This window comes from Scatophagus argus, chromosome 7 (genome assembly GCF_020382885.2).
Source record: "Scatophagus argus isolate fScaArg1 chromosome 7, fScaArg1.pri, whole genome shotgun sequence".
NCBI classification, from domain to species: domain Eukaryota; kingdom Metazoa; phylum Chordata; class Actinopteri; family Scatophagidae; genus Scatophagus; species Scatophagus argus.
This window is the reverse complement of record NC_058499.1, coordinates 20,389,095-20,402,345: the sequence shown is the minus strand read 5'-3', so window position 1 is coordinate 20,402,345 and position 13,251 is coordinate 20,389,095. Positions and strand designations below refer to the sequence as shown.

The window sequence follows — 13,251 nt, the reverse complement described above, 5'->3', positions numbered from 1 at the left end:
CGTGGGTTTTCTCCGGGTACTCCGGCTTCCTCCCACAATACCAAAAACAAGCACATTAGGTTAACTGGCTACTCTAAATTGCCCCTAGGTGTGAGTGTGAGAGTGTGTGGTTGTTTGTCTTTGTGTGTTGGCCCTGCGATTGACTGGCGACCAGTCCAGGGTGAACCCCGCCTCTCGCCTGTAGTCAGCTGGGATAGGCTCCAGCTCCCCCGCGACCCTGACGGATAAGCGGTATAGAAGATGGATGGATGGATGGATGATTAATCATTTCATGCTCTGAGACATAATGTTACTTGCCCTTCTAAGCTTGATGACATAACAGTAGTGGGATAATTTCATGGGTCCAAACAGTTTTATGAGCACGTATGGAAAAACAGTTTGAATAAAATAATGACATCTATCATTATAAATCATCCAATATATCAACTTGAAAATCACCATTTAGGCAGTGCATCCTTTACAATCCAAATCTAATCAGTTGCTGGGCCAAACTTCAGAACTAAACAGAACTGAACTTGGTTCTGAGTTTTGAAAAAACCTTGCTCACAAAACAAAAAATAACAACAAAAAAAAAAACCATACAAAAATACTATGATTAACATTTTAACAACACAAATAAATACTCGTCATGGAGCCTGACATGCACAAACATGAACCGTGGATTAGCACAGTACAGGACTGTTCTTTCAGTTGTTTTACCTGGCTCATGCCTGCTCATGTCCCAGACATGTCTACAGTTCACACTTCAGTTCTTAAGTCTTGAATGATGTTTTACATTTAAATGTCTTTGCAAGAGCTGAATCAGTCACTGAGGTAACCAGGTAATACCCTGCACCACAGGTGTATTTTTCTGTTGTGATGGTGCCAAATAACATGTAGGACTCACTCATTTTATCATTAACATATCGGCCTCTTAATTCATCGACCTTTGTATTTCTGTTGTACTTTCATTTGAGGCGGTTCACCGTGATATTGATTTTAAGCTCTTATTCCATCCACAAATCAAAATGAATCACTTTCCGCAAACCAAATGATGATGCTTGTGGTCGAACCAGCAAATGCAAAAGCTTTCAGAAGCAAGGTGTAGGTTGATCAGAGATGATGTGGAGCAGACTTTAAACCATATTAGACCCAGTGTAAGGACATTTGTTTCTTCTATTCATTATATTCCTGCCAGTTGATGTTGACGAAGGTCTTGCTGTCCATGCGGTCGATGTAGAGGACGCCATCCAGGTGGTCCATCTCGTGCTGGAGGATACGGGCTGCCCAGCCACTGGCCTGCCACGTGACAGCTTCACCCTTATCATTCAGACCTACAGGTAACCATGCAGGGGGATGTGAAAAACATATACAGAAATGCATTAACAATGTGCCTAATAATGGCACACAGAAATGAATTCCCCACCAGAAGCAATGTGTATTAACATGAAATGCAATCAAATGCAGGTTTAAAGAATTTCCCCTCGGGGATAAATAAAGGAATTCTGATTCTGATTCTGATACTGCACTTGGATTTGTTTTGCTTTGGCCTGAAACACAAAGCTAATTTTCATTGCACGTGCTTTGTTTATTTTAACCTTGAACAACCTTAGTCTCAGCAAATGAGTTTTAGCCCATAATTTAATAGGTGCTGTTATAAAGGAAATACAGGATTAGTCTATAAATAAGCGTACCAGACACTTCCACAGACAGGTAGCGTGGAACTGTGGCAGAGAAGCCTGAGATGCTCTCACAAGCCTCCTGAAAGACCACGGTGCGTCCATCGAGGATCCTCAGCTGGGGGTTGACAAAGACCCTCAGAGGCTGGACAGAAAGACCACGGTATTCCCTGGCTGCAGGCGAACTCTCTTCGAACATCTTCTTAGGATATTCCAGGACCAGGATGCGAAGTGGCACCCCAATCTGAGGTGCACTCAGTCCCACACACTCAAGTTTACGCATCACTTTCACCATGGTGCTGATGACCTTTTGGATCTCAGGGCCTGTTATAGCTGCTGGGTCAACAGCAGTTGCATGTGAACGCAACACTGGGTCTCCTACCTGGCACACGTGACTGTACGGAGGACTGGGAGGGGATATGATCTTGCGTTTTACGTACTGAAGATAGGAGCGCACCTTGACATTACCAGAGTGACACCAACTGCAATGTACAGCCGAGTGGGGTGAGATATGTGGAAGACAAATGAAGGCCCCAGCACTGCAGTGAGAGGCTTTAGATGCAAGTCTGAACCCTATCCTGGACAGCTGGAACAGAGACACACATGATTTTGTGTTCATGGTGGAGCTGTGGCTGTCACTCACAAGCCACAGGTCGATGCACGGTGCTGCAGGAAAAGCACATGTAGTTAGTTTAGGTTCTTAATCGTGTTTCATGAAGACCCATTGCCACATTTTGAGATTTTGAAAATGAGGTATTTCTGTCAGGTCCAAACTTGCCCTAATACTTGATACACTATGTGTCCAGAAGTATGTGGACAGACAAACAATACACCAAAGTAAACATAGAACATGCTTTTATGAAATCAGCAGCTTAACCCACTGTGAACAGCCTCCCTGTTTCTCCTTTCAGGCTTTCTACCAGATTATGGAACCCGCCTGTGGGGATTTACTCCTGAGATTCAGCGTTTAGTGGAGTCCAACACGGAATCTGGATGATAAAGTTCGGCTCACAGATACTTCATTCCAAATGCCTTGGATGGGGCTGAGGTCACAAATAGGGCCTGTTCTGAATTGTTAAACATATCTTGAAGCACACTATTGTCTAAAATGTTACTGTGTACTGTGGCAATGAGAGTTCCCTTCTGTAGAAGAATGTGGTCTGCTCCAAACCAACACACTTTTGGCCACATAGTGTACCTCCCTTAGAGTCTAGTTTTGAGGATTCGGGTGGTTTGGGACTCTAAAACGTACTGTTTTGTACATTACCATAATTAATGAATTTAAAGGCACTGTGTGTGGAGTAGTAATGTTCTAGAAAAAATGATACAATTCCAGTGACACACTAGCTAAAGAAACTACTGCCATTGGGGGCGCTATTGCCGAAATACTTCAATTAGAGATTTAATCAGAATATCGCAGTAACGTTGTTTTTCTCACATCTTTGTCGGTGAACACAGTAAGCAAACGTATATACGTGTGATTAGTGTGGCGTAGTGCCTTCTGTTTATCAGAAAATTTGGTATTTCGTCAAACACCGCCGACGGGATAAGCAGGTGAAATGAAACATGCGCGCCCATTCAACAGCGAGAACAAACTACAAAGCTAAGGCATTAGCATGTTGATGTATTTCTATTTAAAATACACCGCTAATGCTACTAATGAAGCGTAGTATTTGCAATAAAAATATATCTCAGTTACCTTGCACTATGAGAAGTTTTCCGTGTTAACAGAAAAAGACCCCATAATCAGGACAGAAGGTGACAGCAGAGGGTGAAAGATGTGCACGTCTCTGACAAACTAGTTCCAAGTCAACAGAGGAATCTTCACAATAAAAGTCTACGAATGTTAGTGCTTGTTTGTCATACAGCACATGACCTTTACAAACTTTTATTTTGACAATAGCCATTGAGAGTGACTAGGAAGTAGTTTCCAAAGTTTCCAAACGACTGGACCCGAAACAGCCTCTGAACTTCCTGAACTTGCCGGTACATGTCCATCTGAGTAGGTGATTTACATCCCACTTATGAATGAGAGTTTAAAAATCCCAGCGGGCTGATATCCCGTGTTTCCTCTCTTCACATCCCTGCATAGTTGAGCTTCGTTGTGTAACCGAGCGCCTGATGGAAGGAGTAGAGCTGCAGCCTGTCCAGAAATGTTTACAGAACTTCTCAAATTTGCCACTGTGGATCATAGAGTACGCCTGGGCTCACAAAATGATGGATATACAGGAAGGTTGGTTTTATAAGAGTTTTTGCTAAAATGTTTGAACTTATCATTACCCCATTTACCTTTAAGGTTTGTATATTGACTTTACAGGCTTGAATATTATAGTTAATTAAGTTGCAGTTATTTTGTATCATTCAGGTGACTGCAAACGATCGACCTTTTGCAAATGCAGATCGCACACCTCATTATAAATTTCATAAATGTTTTTTTTGCGTGTATAGTTAGTTTTTTTTCTTGTATTATCAAAATATTTGAGACAGTCGTTCACTCTGGTTCTGTAGGTGGTTATTTTTAGTTCTACTTCGACTTCAGGACAGTTCACAAATGCTGTTTACTTCACTACAGTTTAGTTTCTTTTCACATTATTACACATTATTTTGCGATTAGAAATTAAAACAACAGCAACAACATTTGATTCATTCATAAAATTAAATATATTGTCAAAACAATCTTTTTGCTTAGTGACCCCTTATTTTTAAAGGTAGCCTACTGCTAGTCCACCTTATCATGTGTCTGTGAGCAGTTATCAGTTCCAATTGATTTCCTCTTCTAAACAGATCAGATGGGTTCATTTAAATAACTATTTTAGGTCCAAAGACTTACATTATGCAACATTTCACACAAAAGTCACCAGTACATTAGTACAAATAATTCAACAATATTTAATAATATTACAGTCACGGATAATCTTTTTTTGAGAACAGGTGCTTTTACTTGCAATACTTCAAGTACACATTCCTGATAATACTTTTACTCAAGTAAAAATTTGAAGTTGGGATCATTACTTGTAATGGAGTGTTTTTACAATGTTGTACTACTGTTACTTCTATGCCGCTACATTTCATAGGACTGTATTAAACTTCCCCACTGCATTTATTTGGCCTTGATAGTTGCCAGTTGTTTCACATACAACAAGAATTAGGTGCAAACTATGTGGTCAGTTTATAAATTATGATGCATTTTTATTCATTAAACCAAACAGTATGTGATGTATATAAAATTAGCTCCAACTTGACAAGTTATGCTATCAGCTTTTTAACGCATTTCATATTAAAGAACATTTGAGAGCAGTAACTGCAAAACATGGTACATCACTCTTTTGCAATAGATTTAACGGTTGCCATGAAAATTAAAGCAGAGGAGGTTGTGACGTCATGTTGGTTCTTCACAGCTGTGGACTTTTCCACTTGGCAAGAAATGGACTCCCAGGCTCTGAGCCTTGAAGACTCATGGAGGCTCCGTGTTGCCTCTGCGCAGGTATATTCCATCGTGAAGAACAGGAACATGAAGCACTTTGAGAGAGTGATGGGCTTTTTGGAATCCACTTACAGACTTCTACCCAGACTGGTGAATGCCATCAAACACATGAAAATCATGTTTGGCCTCAAGACCATGGTATGGAAATGAGAGATGGTAGAATTCATTTGTTTGGCAAGCATGTAAAATCTGTGTTACTTACACATCCAGCTGCAGTCGATCCATGGATATATTTGTTAAGTTCATTTCTTTTCTGATTTGTGTTCGTATCTCTCTCCGTTACTGTCGCTCCTTTCAGACCATCATGTGGATGCTCAGGGAGGACAGAGGAATGGTTGACACTGTTTTTAAAATCAACCAGTTCTTTCCATGTAAACTACCTCAGTACCAATATCAATGTGTAAGTGTCCAACATTCTGCATATTTTTAAATGTTTGAAATAATTAAACAACTTGCTATTTTCAGTAACTGCTATTTCCTGCAAAAGAAATTCTGATTAAACCAGTTCCTGCCTAGCACAAAATAGGAGGCAAAGTTAGCAGCTAGCTGGTGAACATTGTTGAGCATTTAGCAGCTAAACAGATTTTTCCCGCATGAATTGGGGGAGACCAAAACAGAGCTAAAAGGAGATTGGATATTGCAGTTTCATTCTATATGTTAATTTCTGTCTGCATGTTGTTTATTTAATATTTTAAAGCGCAACTCACTTAGAATCCGGTATGTCTGATTAATAAAATACATCATTTTCATTAAGTAACTTGCTATGCCAGACTCCTACTTCTATGATAATCTTACCAGTTTCTTTTTTTTTCATACACAGAGCCCACATGAAATGTACCTAATGAAGAAGAACCATCTGGACTTCAAAGCTCTGGCACATACACTCGCCGTGGACAAGGACAAACGTAAAGACTACCTCATGGTTAGTTTAATTTACCTGCTGTATTATAACAGTAGGCGTAACTGCCAGAATAGAATGAAGGATGTAAAAAAGATAACAGTTTAAACAGACTTATGTCCTTGTCCAGTACAAGAACTCACAATAAGCCTTACAATAAACATGGAAATAGTATTGAAAACAATGATTAATAAATGTCAGCTCACCATGGCCTTGTAAGCAAATGAATGGTTTTATTATTGCATTAGGCTACATGCATACACCTATACCCTCTCACTGATTAAACATTTATTGCATAACAGAGAAATTAGAATGAATATTTATTGAATAGCCAGCTAGAGTTGCTACAAAGTTAATCTTGCAAAAACATTATTAAGTCATCTTAACTTTAGTGATCAGTGAGGAGAAACAGCAACTAACTGTGCAACTAAAGAGCTTTGATTTGGGTAAAACCTTATATATAAATATACATGTCTCTGATTGTAGGTTTGGCAAGATATTTTCAGCCCATTTTAAATTAATCTTACAAAACCTGAAAGTCTAACTTGCGTACAGGTATGACAAGAAAGATGAGTCAGTGTTGACTGAAGTTATTGCAAGCATGTAGTCTCTCTCTCTCTCTCTCTCTCTCTCTCTCTCTCTTTGTGTCTGTCTGTCTGTCTGTCTGTCTGTCTGTCTGTCTCTCTTTCTCTGAGTACACAGCACTGTGTTCTCTCCCAGCCCTGAACTGTGAGTCCTTTTCTGTCCACCAGAGTGTGCTAAAGATTTGCAAATAAAATGATCTAGAGCTGTCTATGTACTCAGAACCTCCGAAAAGTGATGTAATGAAAAGTAAAATTTTAATTTAATTTAATTTTTTTGTTCTTGTGGCCAAGTTGATCTAATAAACTCTAAATGTTATGGAGTAACATGTCAGAAAACACAGATTAGGGGGGTGCTGGAATGGAATTTGACATAACACGCTTCCTAGAAAGCTCTGGAACTCAGGTATTAAAGTTCACTGGGCAGAACATTAAACAGACGAATGGAGAGCAACATTTTGGACAAAAAATATTTTCTAGAAACCCACGCTGTGACTGTTCTATTTATCCAATGCAATCAGTTAAATAAGCTTTGATTGCACAAAATTGTGGGCAGCCCTGGTTAGGTTTCTTCTTGACAGCAAACATTTGCTTTGTAGCTTTTGCAATACATAATTAAAGCCGAAGTACATGTTTAAACCTTATGCAAGCTCCTCTTCAGAGTTTTCCGACTCAGTGTTGTTTCAAGGTACCATGTAAAGTACTTGATGTCTTTCAGAATCAGATGGAGGAGCAGTTTGGTGAACATTATGCCCAGAAAGTCGAGGAAAGGTTGCTGCACTACCTACATGAGCTGGAGACTGCATTACAAGGAGATACCTACATTGATAAGGTGTGTTTTTCATGTCAGTGTCGCTTTAATCTGTGCTTGCTGTTTATGTAAACATGATTTTGGTAAATGATTTGTACAATGGTATTTTAAATATATGTAATCATTCTGATTTCTGACTTGAAAACACACGAAAATGTCAAATTTTGCATTTTGGAGAAGCAGCCGCTTCTTCGTCATTATGAGTCTCCATCAACAGCTTATATACTCTTTAAAACATGCTACCTGTGGCGACGATGCACTGATGAGCAACATGTGGTTATATAAGTACCTCACGTGTCTGGCCTCAGTGATTCCCAGGATTCGACAGTCATGCAGTCAGTGTATGTGCTGCTCTACAAGCCCCTCTGGAGTGGCACAGTCTTTACCTTTCATAGCAGCAAGAAAGTAAGTTTTCAGCATGCAGCCTATATTAAGTATGTCATATATGGGGGATGGAGGTCCCTCACCAGTTAGTCCATTAAGCTGCACCCTTCCCACCCTCTTCAGGGTGGTGAAGCAGGTTTGACAGATGAGCTTTAACAGTGTACCTACGCATCAACCTATCACCAAGACTAGGCTCTCTCATCAGGTTATGGATCCTACGGGTGTCTAAGAGGGCAGACAGGCCAGCCCCAGTAGGAGTGTGTGCACACTCCAAACCGGAGGCCTTATGTTGAAGCACCCCACTATCTGAGATTTGATTTATCTCACCTATCACCTTTACCTATTCTAGTACATGAAAGTGGCGCCTCATTTGCTGAAAGTGTGCTGGGCCCAGTGCAGCGGGACATGGCTTTTCCTAGTCCTAGCTCTAGGACTATTGGCTTAGATTGATGTCATTTTCTTTGAAAGGAAGCTTTCCAACCTGGCATTAAACTCTAAGTGGCCTTGGAGTTTGGTGGGTCCAGCTAGGCCTGGCGGTATCTTACACATGGGCCATGGGTTTGTAGAGAGATTACATCTGTACACGATTCCTTTATTTGAGCACATAGGTGAGCATTTTGGTAGAATTGACATCTCAGTCAAACTCTGTCCTAAAGAGTCCCCTCTGGAATATGTAGGGCAGAGAGAAAATCCTGACATTTTAGAGAATTTAAAGTTGACTGTTTAATCTTCTGTTATTTTTATATTCAGTCTTTCTCACCAAAACACATAGTGTGTAGACCAGAGAACATGGATAGAACATGAAGGACCATAACAACACTTGATGACAACACTTGAATTCTCTCTGACAGGAATTTCTCACAAATTACATTTTTGCCATTTGTGAACTAGTTACTGAAGAAAGAAAGTCCTGTGAGTGAAGAGGAGAAGCTATTGTTGGAAGTGATTTGCTCTGACTCCATGACCATTGCAACAACTCTGAAGAAACTGCTTCACTGTGGTAAAAAAAACATCTCCCAACACACAATGCAATTAATATACAAATATAAAGTTCACTTCAAAAATGAGTAGGTCAGTGCAGCACTTGCTCTCTATATTTTCAATATTCTTTCATGCCAACATTTTGCACATATGCAATCCACTGTGTGTGTCCTCTGTTACACTCTGTTGTTTGCAACAATGGCAACAAAGATTGCATTTGCATTTAGCCAGTAATACATTTCTTTGTCTGATGATAATAATACTTTATTATTATTATTATTATTATTAATTGAAATGCACTGCCTCTTGTACCCTTTAGATTTTGTCTCCTGTAGTCTGGGTAGGGTGTGTCAGTCATCAGATCATGGAAAAAATGGAATGGAAATCTCTCGACTTCCGAAGTCTCTTCTGCACAGCAGCTCTTCAAAGGCTCTCCTGAGGTCACTGGAAACCAAAACTCCCCCAGGTTTTCAGCCAGATGTTTTTATGGGAGGAGAGGAGGTTGATCAAGAGTTATCCAATGACAGCCCTCTTTGGTTGGAGAATGACAATGACTCAGATGCTAGGAGACCTCAACAAACAGGGAAGGATGGTGAGGTAATCGAAAGTGTGAAGGAAGATAGCAGTGACAAGGAAAAGGAAAAAATCTGTCAGAGAAGCAATGAACTTGAACAAGAGGGTACTTCCTCACCTCAGTTCTGCTCCAAACACCAACGGTGGGTCAAAAGCATCCTGCAGGAGTGTCCTGACGAGTGCCCAGAAGAGTTACGACTTCATGCTTTGTCTCCCCCGCTGTTCCAGTCGTCCTCATCTACCGGTTCGTCACAGGACCTCACCCCCTCTGACCTCATGCCTTGCCCCCCTGACCAACAACATCCAGCGATCCATCTTCAGGCAGTAGCCCAGCCATGTCATCAAGCAAACTCCGAAGATATGCTGAGCTCTGGATCATTTAGGTCAGCAAATGATACCTTTAAAACTGAACCACTACCTCAGCCCTCTTCATCCGGAGACACTCTATTGCCTGCCTTGTTGTCACCTGTGGTCCGACTGGTCGACATCGCCTCTGTTAGAGGGATCTACCTTCCCTTTAAGCCACATCAAGCATCTCCAAATCACTCCACAATATTTAGTAACAAACAGGCAACTTCTGCTTTCGGCCCTCAAGTACCAACCTCTTCCCACCAGCATACCTCAGAAAACAATGCCATACTTCAGGGAATGATGAAAGACTCTACATTTGACAAACCAGAAACTGTGGCCTCAATAAAACCTCCAAACACAACTCACCAAATGGAAGCAGCTCCTGTTTTTCAGGATGCATCTACTTCAACCAGCTGTCAACCACTGAGTCAACAGTCTTTCAAACTTTCAAGGAAGTACAAACAGGCCTGTCCTACCACCAGAAAATCACAGACTCTTGATGGTCAAAACCCTTTAGTTGAACAGTTCAAAATGGCTGTAACTACCGTTTGGACAAGTTCTCTGTCTTTGTCCAGTGACTTCAGTGTCTCCTTGCCTCCTACACAAGATCTGTATACCCCTACTCCTCAGTCAGGGACGTTATCCTCAGTTTGTACTGCCAATCAAATTCCTTTATCTAGTGAATTATCTCGACGAGTTGTCCCTCAGAGCTCAATCAAACCTCATGCTCAGACACACAACGCTATTTCTTTTCAATCAAAGACCCTACCACACACTGTCACCTCCTCTGCTTCCAATTCTAATTGTGTGGCTGCAAGGTCTGAGACCAGCAGAGTTCAAACAGCCCCACTGAGGTTATCACTAACTAGTCAGGCTGTGCTGCTGCAGTCCAAGTTGCTACAGCCCTATGTGAGTCTTACCAGGCTGACTGCTCAGTACTGTTACCAAGTGACCATGGGGCGATGCTCAACCAGGTATGTAGAACCTGTGATACAAGGCAGAAATGATGGCAATGACAAGGACAGAAGGAATGAGAAGGAAGAAGAAGATACAGATTCTTCTTTTGATGTGAACATTCTCTACTCCAGTTATTCTTCAAGTGGTGACACTGAGGACTCGTTTGCTTGTGACCCTGACTACAAACCTTGTATTAAAAAGCAAAGACTTCTGTTAGAGTATGAATCTGCAAGGGTCCTGATGGATACATGACAACATCTGAACATGAGAACTATAGTCTGACTGACAGTGTTGTTGTTTTTTTAATACCAATACCGATATTAATATTTGAAAGTGTAACGATACATTTTTTTAAACCTAAACTCATCTCATGAGAAATCTTGATATGGATCCATTAGATTAGACATGTGACATACACAGTAGGACATTTTATGTGAAACATTTTGCTTAACAGTTTTACTTAAAATCTGTAAGAATCAATTCTGTCAGTGCTCTCTTATGGACAAACCGTCTAATGGTGACACTGTTTGTTAATACATTTCTATCAGCTATTAGCCAGTTACACATATGCTAATATATCTGCAATAAGATAATTTATATGTAAAAATGGGCAGATGGTTCAAATGTCCTTGTGTAATGTGTACAGAGTTGGTTGGTTGTGATGACAAAATCACAGAGGATTAGCACTCAACTCAGCTGAATGTTTTAGCTTATTTTAGCTCATTGTTTTGATTTCACTGTCTGCTGTGAACTTAACTGTTGATTCAACCTCATTTCAAGCTGCAACAGTTGGCAGCTTCAACAGCAGAAGGTCAGATAAAATCATTCTATACTACCATACATCATGATGTGTCAAATGTGAATGATTTTTACATAGCTTGGCCCCCAGATAACCTGTGATCTCTGACATTCACATCTGATTGAGGGGTAGTAACAGCTCTCTTAGGCAACTACAGTTATTGGTATGTTGTTTATGAGCTTAGTTTCAGATTGTCAGTTTGTGAAGTTATCGCCACTGGAAAGCCTGCAATTAGAAAGGCCTTTGATACACATCTGTTCTCAGTTATTATCACAGCATTTCTTGTAGGTTATTTTCTAAAAATGGTTTCTCATTAGATTTTATGACGAATCTGATAAGTCAGAATAAATAAGGTTTCTCAGCAGACCCTTGTGATTTGTTTTCAGTCAGACATTTTGGTCTGGATCAGAATATCTCTACACCTTTTGGATGGTTTGCCATGAAATTTTATGAAGACATGCATTGTTCCCAGAGGATGAATCATAATGATGCAAGAACCATCAAAGTTAGCCAATGAAATATCATTAAAATCTATTTGGTTGATGGCATTATTTTTGCAGTCATAATTCCAATGTAAGATAACGTATATCTTACAGACTTCTTGATTCCCCTGACTTTCCCTATACAACCGCCATGGTGTGTCTTGACAATTATTGGATGGACTGTTACAAACTTTGGTTTGGTCATTCATTAACCTGCATTCATACTGTCTTTAGTTCTGTGTGGAAAAAAAAAGTTCTTTCTGTCATTGTGAACATGTTGGCACCTTGAAGTTAGCGTTTAGTTCAAAGTACAGCCTCACAAGCCACTAGTGTGGCTATGCTGTAGGCTAATTATTTTATCATGAAAGGAATCTGGTGTAGAACCATTTGTTCACAGTTCTATAGAGGTAAATGCTATTTGAAAGTTTTAACAAAGTTGCATCCTGCATGTATAAAGCAAAAGCTAATATTAGGCAACCATGGACCCATACCCCATGGACTGCCCACTGGCAGTCACGTCTGCTTTTCTTCCAGTCTTCCCCTTGGTCAGTTATGTGTCTGTCTTCATAGTCAGCCAATCAGCTTTGTGGAAGTGAGCTCTGTATGGCATGGTGTCCAGTGGTATGACACAATGTCTGCATGATGGGCAAATGTGTGAACAACACTGGTTTAAAAAAAAAACAAAAAGAAAAAAATCCAGATATTGACATATCATGTAGAGTCAGCGCTGTGGTCAGCAGTACCCCCCTCTGTTTGCATTTGTGTATTTACACAGACCAGCTTGGGGGATAGTAGATAGTGGAGGTAAAATGAGGACCCTGACACTGGCTTTTGAATGATTACATCCTGGACAGAGAACTCACACAGAACAAGTATGAAAAATGTGTTGCTTTGACGTTATAGGTGCTATAATGGACTTCACCTGAACCTGACACTATTCATCTGGCCACTCAGTAATCAAACATGGTCTTTCTTTACACCTTGTAATTGTTTTCTTAGTGGGCAAATGGAGGTCTGGAAAGTGAGTAAGCTTCTTAGCCAGTAAGTGACTTGTCTGCAATTAAAGCAACCTCTAGTGAATCTGAGTCTGTCCTGTGAAAGTAGGGCACTGAACCCAACTGTACATTTTAAGTCTGAGCATGAATTGAGAATTATTGAACCTGGCATTTTACTAAGATTCTAGGGTCAAAAGATTAATCTTAGCCTAGATTTTTTTACTTCTAGTACTATACTTCTATGTGCACAATTTTCTAACCTGATATCGAAAAGAACTGCTCAACGCTACAAACAGT

General features: G+C 40.2%; 2 protein-coding genes across 2 annotated transcripts; one reads left to right on the top strand and one right to left on the bottom strand.

The window, feature by feature from the left end:
* Positions 1-333: 333 nt before the first annotated feature.
* Positions 334-3,513, bottom strand: pdf (peptide deformylase, mitochondrial). Its single transcript, XM_046393846.1, has 3 exons — positions 3,358-3,513; positions 1,674-2,324; positions 334-1,313 (listed from the first exon to the last, which is right to left on the bottom strand). The coding sequence occupies exons 2-3, from the start codon at positions 2,275-2,277 to the stop codon at positions 1,156-1,158; spliced, it is 762 nt and encodes a 253-aa protein (XP_046249802.1). The 5' UTR covers positions 2,278-2,324; positions 3,358-3,513; the 3' UTR covers positions 334-1,155.
* Positions 3,514-3,600: 87 nt separating this feature from the next.
* On the top strand, positions 3,601-13,039 carry LOC124061693. Its single transcript, XM_046393842.1, has 8 exons — positions 3,601-3,660; positions 3,751-3,891; positions 5,057-5,280; positions 5,441-5,542; positions 5,963-6,064; positions 7,340-7,453; positions 8,708-8,816; positions 9,117-13,039. The coding sequence occupies exons 2-8, from the start codon at positions 3,780-3,782 to the stop codon at positions 10,928-10,930; spliced, it is 2,577 nt and encodes an 858-aa protein (XP_046249798.1). The 5' UTR covers positions 3,601-3,660; positions 3,751-3,779; the 3' UTR covers positions 10,931-13,039.
* Positions 13,040-13,251: the final 212 nt, after the last annotated feature.

Coding starts and splice junctions, on each gene's coding strand:
- pdf (XM_046393846.1), bottom strand. CDS start 2,277: ATGAACACAAAATCATGTGTGTCTCTGTTCCAGCTGTCCAGGATAGGG. Junction 1,314..1,673: donor CCTGTCTGTGGAAGTGTCTG/GTACGCTTATTT, acceptor GGTTACCTGTAG/GTCTGAATGATAAGGGTGAA.
- LOC124061693 (XM_046393842.1), top strand. CDS start 3,780: ATGGAAGGAGTAGAGCTGCAGCCTGTCCAGAAATGTTTACAGAACTTC. Junction 5,281..5,440: donor TGTTTGGCCTCAAGACCATG/GTATGGAAATGA, acceptor CGCTCCTTTCAG/ACCATCATGTGGATGCTCAG. Junction 7,454..8,707: donor GAGATACCTACATTGATAAG/GTGTGTTTTTCA, acceptor TTTGTGAACTAG/TTACTGAAGAAAGAAAGTCC.